At 44.5% G+C, this 7,288-nt stretch overlaps 1 protein-coding gene across 2 annotated transcripts in view; it reads left to right on the forward strand.

The window, feature by feature from the left end:
• The window catches only part of LOC101593064 (zinc finger protein OZF), a 44,360-nt gene that overhangs the window by 32,757 nt on the left and 4,315 nt on the right, over positions 1-7,288 (forward strand). Inside the window, exons 2-5 of one of the 2 annotated variants that reach the window (XM_023716783.1) lie at positions 2,796-2,947; positions 4,050-4,138; positions 4,819-4,945; positions 5,847-5,927. In XM_023716783.1, the coding sequence (XP_023572551.1) occupies positions 2,923-2,947; positions 4,050-4,138; positions 4,819-4,945; positions 5,847-5,927 (322 nt within the window). In that variant the 5' untranslated portion in view covers positions 2,796-2,922. Of the gene's footprint in view, positions 1-2,795; positions 2,948-4,049; positions 4,139-4,663; positions 4,719-4,818; positions 4,946-5,846; positions 5,928-7,288 lie in introns of those variants that run through there. The other variant, XM_023716784.1, reaches the window with a different exon arrangement.

Here is a 7,288-nt window from a genome sequence, read left to right on the forward strand (position 1 = left end):
TGGGGTGAGATGATATCTCAATGTTGTTTTAATTTGCATTTCGTGGATGGCTAGTGATGTGGAGCATTTTTTCATATATTTATTCGCTTCTTTAATTTCATCCTCTGAGAAGCGTGTGTTCATCTCAGATGCCCCTTTCTGGATTGGGTCTTTAAATTTGGGGCCCTGGTGTTTTTTAGTTCTTTATAGATTCTAGAGAGCAGACCTTTGTCTGAGTACTTATTTGTCATAATTTTTTTTTCCAAATTTGTGGGTTATTTATTTTTGAGGCAGGATCCTGGTGTGCTCTTGCCTCAGTCTCCCTGTAGCTGCAATTACAGGTGCATGTATTCCAGTATGCTGGAAAATTTTAAACTCCCTGTTTTCCTGGTGCCTGTGTGTCACTCAGCTGAGGTGACTGGGTGTGCCAGTGTGACAAGCTGGGCCTCTGCCATAAATTCTTCTCTTTGCCATGCCCTGCCTAAGCCCCAGTGAGGACCCCTGTAGCTCGTGGCTGCCTCTCTGCTTGGCACAGCCTGCTTCAGCCTGGGTCTCCTGCACGATGTGCTGGGCCCTCCTCCCTATGACCCATGAGTGCCGTAAAATGCCTCTGCGCAGTTGCTGACCCCATCACAGCAATCCTGAAGGACTTGTAAAGGAGCCTTCCTCTCCCATTTAGGACATAGTGATAGATGCCTTAGTTCGCATGACCCTGGCTGGTGTTTTTTTCTTTTCTCTTTTTGGGGGATGTGGCCTTGCTCTGTAGCCCAGGGAGGCCTCAGACTTGTGATGTTCCTGCCTCAGCTGCAGACCATGGTTGTAATTGAATTTAAGCTGTTCACTTAAAACTTGGTTTGATTTTCACCAGTAACAACCTGTGGTGATGAAAAATGTTTCCTTTAGGGCTATCATGGAAGCTCTTTGGTTCTTAGATTTTTTTATTTTTTAGGGAAGGGCCTACAGGGTGTTCAGGTCTCACTACTAGATGGGACTCAAAGTGATCTGCCTGTTTACAGCTTCCCAAGAGCTGGGATTACAGGCGTGTGCCACCATGCACATCTCAATTGCCATCTCAGCATGCCCTGGGGGCAAGGCCGGCACAGCAGGCCTGGGGGTCGAACCCCTGGGCCCTGCACCTGATTGCATGTGCTTTAATCTGCTGAGCTATTTGGCTGGCCCAGATTCTTTAATTGTGGTAGTTGTGGTGCTAGGTGTCAAACCCAAGGCATCATGTATGTGCTCTGTCACTAATCTATGTCCCCACTTCTAGGTTCCTTTGTTTCTATTTTGCTTTGTGTGGCACTGGGGGTCAAAGCCAGGGCACTTTACCCCTGACTACATCCTAACCTCCTTTCAGCCCTCCTTTGAAACAGGGTCTTACTATGCAGTTCAGGCTGGGCTCGAACTCACTAGTAGCCCAGGCTGGCCTCAAACTCATAGCAATCCTCCTGCCTCAGCCTCCTGAGAGCTAGGATTATAGGCATGTGTCACCATGCCTTGCCCCAAGCTCTTGAGAAACATGTTTTGAGACAGGGACTCATTGTGTTATCCAGACTGGGGTTATAGGTATATGCCGCCATTCCTGTTTCTTGTTTCTTTGATAGTGTGTGCGTGTATGCTTGTGTATTTGTGTGTTGTTGGGGACTGACCCCAGGCCCTTGAGCATGTGAGACAAGTTCTTTACCCCTGCGCTACAGCGCAGCCCTAGGTTCTTAGATCTGGAACTGAGCTGCAAGTTAGCAGATGTGAAGTTTTCAATTTCCACATAGGTACATTCAAATAATCTATCAGTTTCTGGGTGTGGTGGTGCAAGCATGGCATCCTACCACTTAGGAGGCTGAGACAGGAGGATCACAAGTTTGAGAACAATCTGGGCAACTTCATAAGATTGTACCTTAAAACATTTTTGTAGGGCTGGGGAGATAGCTCGGTGGTCTAAGCACCTGCCTGGGAAGCACAAGAACCCAGGTTCGATCCTTGGTACTACATGCCATACTGGCCCCCAGAACCCGGGGCATGCTAAGCCAGCCATTGAAACTGGGTATGGTGATACACACCTATAATCCCAGTGCTGGGGAGGCTGAAAACAGGAGGATCACTATGAGTCTGAGATGCATAGTGAGACCTTATACCCAATAAATAAATAAATAAATATATATATATTTTTTTTTTGTAAAAAGGGCTTGAGGGTGTCACATAGAAATAGAATGTATACATAGCATGTGTGAAACTTTGGGTTTCATCCCCACTGTACACACACAGAGGTTCAGATATCCATGTTATTCTAAATGTATTTAAAAGTTTTCAGATAATGGAGTCATATTCGTTTTTGTATTTCAACTTGAGTTTATTAAGATTAAGCAAAACCTTCTTCACTTCTACTATGTCTGTGTGATCAGTCACACACGGCACTAGCGATGAGCGAACCGCACTGTGCAGTGACAGGATGTCCGTTCTTTGGAGGGAATAATGCGATCATAGGTGGTCAGGCTTCTAGGGCAAAATTAACTTCATCCTAGTCCTGGTTCATCACTTCCACCTTGGACAGCCCTTGACTGTTGAGTATTTGTGTCTGGATGTAGGTTTCCTTCAGTATTAAGTATGGGTCACAGTATTGCATAGGATGGTGGCGATGAGCTGATGAAAAGGCCTTTCAGCAACCTCAGGCCCTCAGGAAATGCTGCTCGGTGCTCAGAACACACTGATGGCAAGTGGACCACTTTTAGAGTGTATTGGGTGCAGGGAGACAGCACTAATGCATGACGTTTGATTTGATGACTGGTCTTTAGTCCTTGCTTGATGATTGATCCCCGCAGGACCCATGCAACCCTGAATGAGGAGGAATGGAGGTCGCCTCTCTCTGCTTGGATCCATAAGCTGCCTGGAAGTGGTTTTGGCATCAAGAAAGGGAGTTCAGGCACATTCCAGCATCAGAGCCACAGAATGGCAGCCACTGATTTGCCGGAAGGTGAGGCTTCTGCGGTCAGGCTTTTTCTCTTTTTTCAGAGACTCTGGTTTAGATCTCCCCTAAGCAGTAGAGACCAAGGGTGGTCATTTCAAATACAGAATGTTATAGCTCAGCTCCCTAGTTTATTTTCAGAGGAGGGGTTGCATAATCTTCCAGAGTTCTTAGCACCATGGGAAGATAGAGCCCTATTTTCAGGCTTTAACTTTCCTCACCTGAACAATGCAACTACTCCCTTTCCTCAATGGGCAGCTTGGCTTACCAGCTGCCCCGCTGGCTCTAGATCAAACATGACTACTATGTGCTGGGCTTGCTGGCAGACACATAATCAGAGCTGCTCAGGAGACTGAGGCAAGATCAAGAGTTTGAGGGCAGCCTGGGAAACTTAGCAAGACCTGACTCAAACTAAAATTCATTTTAAAAAAATGAAGCCATAGGGGCTGGGCATATAGCTCAGTGTCACAATGCCTACCTGGCAAGCTCAAGTCCTGAGTTCAATTCCTGGTACTAAAAAAGTTGCATAGGGGTTGGATTGATTGATTGTCATTCTGGGTGGGGGGATCTTCCAGTGGTCTGCATGCAAAGCAGGCTATATTCCTAGCTCAACATAAAGCTTAAAAAATAAAGGGCTATAGATATGGCTTAGTGGTAGAGCAAGTGCCAAGCAGGTGTGAGACCCTCGGTTCAATTCCTAATATCAGCAAAACAAACAAAATATGACTACCATCACATTTTATTATAGCAGTATGTATTTGAGTTTTCTTTTTCTTTCTTTTCCTAAAAAAATCTTTATTTATTTGGTACAAGATCTTGCTGTGCAGCTCAGACTCATAGTGATTATCCTGTCTCAGCCTTCACAGTGCTGGGATTACAGGTGTGTGCCACAACACCCAGTTTGGCATGCAGTACTGGGGATCAAACCCAGGTCCTAGTGCTTGCCAGGCAGGCCCTTAGACCGCTGGGCTATCTCCCCAGCCTGTTTGAGTTTTCTTGAATGTATAATATTATGGGGTAATTTCTAAGTTATGTAGAAAGACTTCTTGACCTATGAATGCAGAAATGAGGGGTAACTCTGAGTTCTGATACCTTCCTCCTTTTCCACCAGGTCCTCTCCACCCAGAACCAATCTGCTTTTATGAAGATGAGACAAAGGTAGAGAGTGTGGTGGCTGACTCCCAGGCAGATTGTTACAAGGTAAAAAAGAAAGGGCATCCTTCTACAAAATGGAAATCTTCCACCAACTAGATATATTTCCTTCTAGACATACTTGTGTCCAGAACTTCTTAAAGGAAATAGAACCTCATGCCAGGAGTGACTCCTCAGTTGAGTTTCCCCATAGAATGGAGCCTTACATTGGTGAGGCAGTACCTTGAAAATCATTAAATCAAATTTTTTGGGGGGTGGGGGTGGGGGGAGAGGCCTCAGTACTCTGGGAAAGCGCTCCACCACTGAGCCACAGCCCCAGTCCTAAGAACTAATCTTGAGCCGCATGGTGCCAACTACATGTTGAGTGCTGTGGCTCAGTACTCTGACAGATGGCAAAGCAGATGAAGATGTCTTTTTCTTGCAGAATTTATTCTTGGGCTTTTGTCAGTTGCTTGCAGCATGCTCAGGAGTATGCTGCAGTGGAGACAAATAGGACCAGAAGCCCCTAGCTCGGTTGTGCTACAATGAACTCATGTTTATGAACTGATGCTAAAGGACATGGCAATAGGAAGTTCCACAGTGAGGGAGCTTGGAGAGAGAGACAGGAGTCCTAGGATCATACATCCTGGTAATGGACTGTGTATAGACATTAGCTCCCCTCCCCAACTCTCCAGTAATGACTGGCAGAATTGTTAATTGGCTAAACCAGCATGTGTCTAATGGTTTAGGTCTCGGTGACCTTTGATGACGTGGCTCTGGAGTTCACCCAAGAGGAGTGGACCTTACTGGACATAACTCAGAGAAACCTATACAGAGAAGTAATGCTAGAAAACTATGAGAACCTGTCTTCAGTGGGTAAGAGACGAGGGCTTGTTATGGAACAAATATGTGCTTATCGTGGTCTGACACAGCCGACCACATCAGTTCTGAGTGCAGTGGGAAGTAACAGTGCCGTAGTCTGTGCTGTGTTACATTTTAATCTAATGTGGTGATTTTTGAAGTTAACTAATTAAATTATTAGTATTATCATCATTTTGCTGGTGATGGAACCCAAGGACTTCAAACTGAGCTACACGCCAAGCCCTTGTTTTTCATTTTGAGACAGAGACTCGATAAATTGCCCTGCCTGGCTAGCTTCCTAGCTGGTCTTGAATTTGCCATCTTTTGGGCTTAGCCTCCCAGAGAACTGGGATTATAGATGTGCACCACCATGCTCAGCTCTGGCGACAACTCTTAAAATGTCATCAACAGCATGAGCATCTCCACCTCTTCAGACTCAGCTGGAAAGTCTAGGGTTGGACCCTGTCATCTGCTGGGTGGCACTCCAGGTTAGTCTGACACACTCTGAGCTCTGAGAATCAGGGGCAGGCAGGGCTATTGCCTCCGTGACAGCAAGCATTTGCGTTACACTTTATCTACTAAAACCTACTTTTGTCCACTTAAATCTTGGTGTTTTGTAATGTGCATAGCAGTCTGCATTTGATTTTCCAGGGGTTAGAGATAAGCTATTGTTTAGGGGCCCAGGAATGAGGATACATATTTGCTATTCATTTTTGGGTGCTGATGATTGGACCAAAGGCTCACATACAATAAGAGGCATTCTTCTGCTGAGCTGCACCTCTGCCCCCGATATTTACACTTTTACCTACTTTGAAATAATCCAACATTGCCTTCATTAGAGCTCTAATCCCATAGTCTGGGAAGGCTGACCATATGCTGCATGAGCCACCTTTCAGGCATCTTTCCACCTGTGCAGGATACCAGTTCTTCATCCCTAGTCTGATCTCCTGGTTGAAACAAGAAGAACTAAACACAGCAGAAACTGGAGTTCTTCATCGTGAGTATTTGTGAAGACAAACCCTGTTTTGTAAGTTCCATATGGTTTTGCAGGTATAATGGAAGTTTTTAAAGGTGTGCGTTTTTTTTTGTTTTTTTTTTTTTCCCTTCAGAAGGTTGAAGTTGTTTTTCTTAGATTTTAGAGTATTGCTAACTTTCCATAATATATTACTTTCTCTCCCTTCAAACACTCTTAGGATCTCACAAAGTTACCTGTTCTGTTCTGTTCTGTTCTGTTCTGTTCTGTTCTGTTCTGTTCTGTTGTGTTCCCTCCCTCCCTCCCAGCCTTCCTCCCTCCCTTCCTTCTTTCTTTTTATGTATTTAGTACAGTGTCTACAGGGTCTCACTACACAGATCAGATTTGTAGTGATCCTTCTGTTTTCAGCCTCCCAAGCTCTAGGATTACAGGCTTGGGCCACCACACCCAGTCTCAATCAACATCTCAGCACACCCTGGGGGAGGGCCAGCATAGCTTGTGGTGCCAGGGATCAAACCCCAATCTGTAGACTCTGCCTACACAGGCACTTTAATCTGCTGAGCCATCTGGCCGGCCCCTCTTTTCTTCCTTTATTGTTTCAATGTAGGATCTTTTTCCAGATCTTTCTTACTTTCTTTTTCTGATAACTTTCACTTTAATTCTCTTAGACTCAATTTGTAATAAGCTTTGTACAATATTAATTTTACATCATCATCATCATCATCATCATCATCATCATCATCATCATCGTTTGTTTAATTTGGGTTTAGCTCAGCCCTAGTCCAGCATTTAATTTTTTTTCCTGGTTGTACAGCGTTTGTCATCCTATTCATTGTCTTGCGTCCTTATTACTGTTTTTGTTTTCTCTTAGTGCTAGAATCAAACTCAGGATCTCACTTAACACTAAGCAGGGGTTCTCCACTGAGCTCTAACTCTATCCCAATTGCCAACTTTTTAATCACACCAAAATCCTCAATGGTCTCTGTGCTTTTATTTTCTTACCATGTTTAACATGAAAACAAGAACAAATGGAGCTGGGGAGATGGCTCAGTGGAATAAGCGCTTCCCTGGCAAGTGCAAGGGACTGAGTTCAATCCCTGGTTTGGGACTGAGTTCAATCCCCGGTTCCGCAAAAAAAAAAAAAAGACTCTTGTCACACTTTTTATTTTAAAGAGAAAAAAACAATAAAAACAATGATATGAAATTTCAAAACAGGATAGTAGGAGGGTAATAATGGTTAAGGCATTGCTTATTGTTATCTTCAAAGTACTTGCTCAGTTGAATTCTTTTTTTTTGTTTTGTTTTGTTTGGTGGAACTGGGAATTGAACTCAGGTCCTTGTGTTTGCCAGGGAAGCGCATACTCCCCTGAGCCATCGCCCTGGCC

This window comes from Octodon degus, unplaced genomic scaffold (genome assembly GCF_000260255.1).
Source record: "Octodon degus isolate 3935 unplaced genomic scaffold, OctDeg1.0 scaffold00050, whole genome shotgun sequence".
NCBI classification, from domain to species: Eukaryota; Metazoa; Chordata; class Mammalia; order Rodentia; family Octodontidae; genus Octodon; species Octodon degus.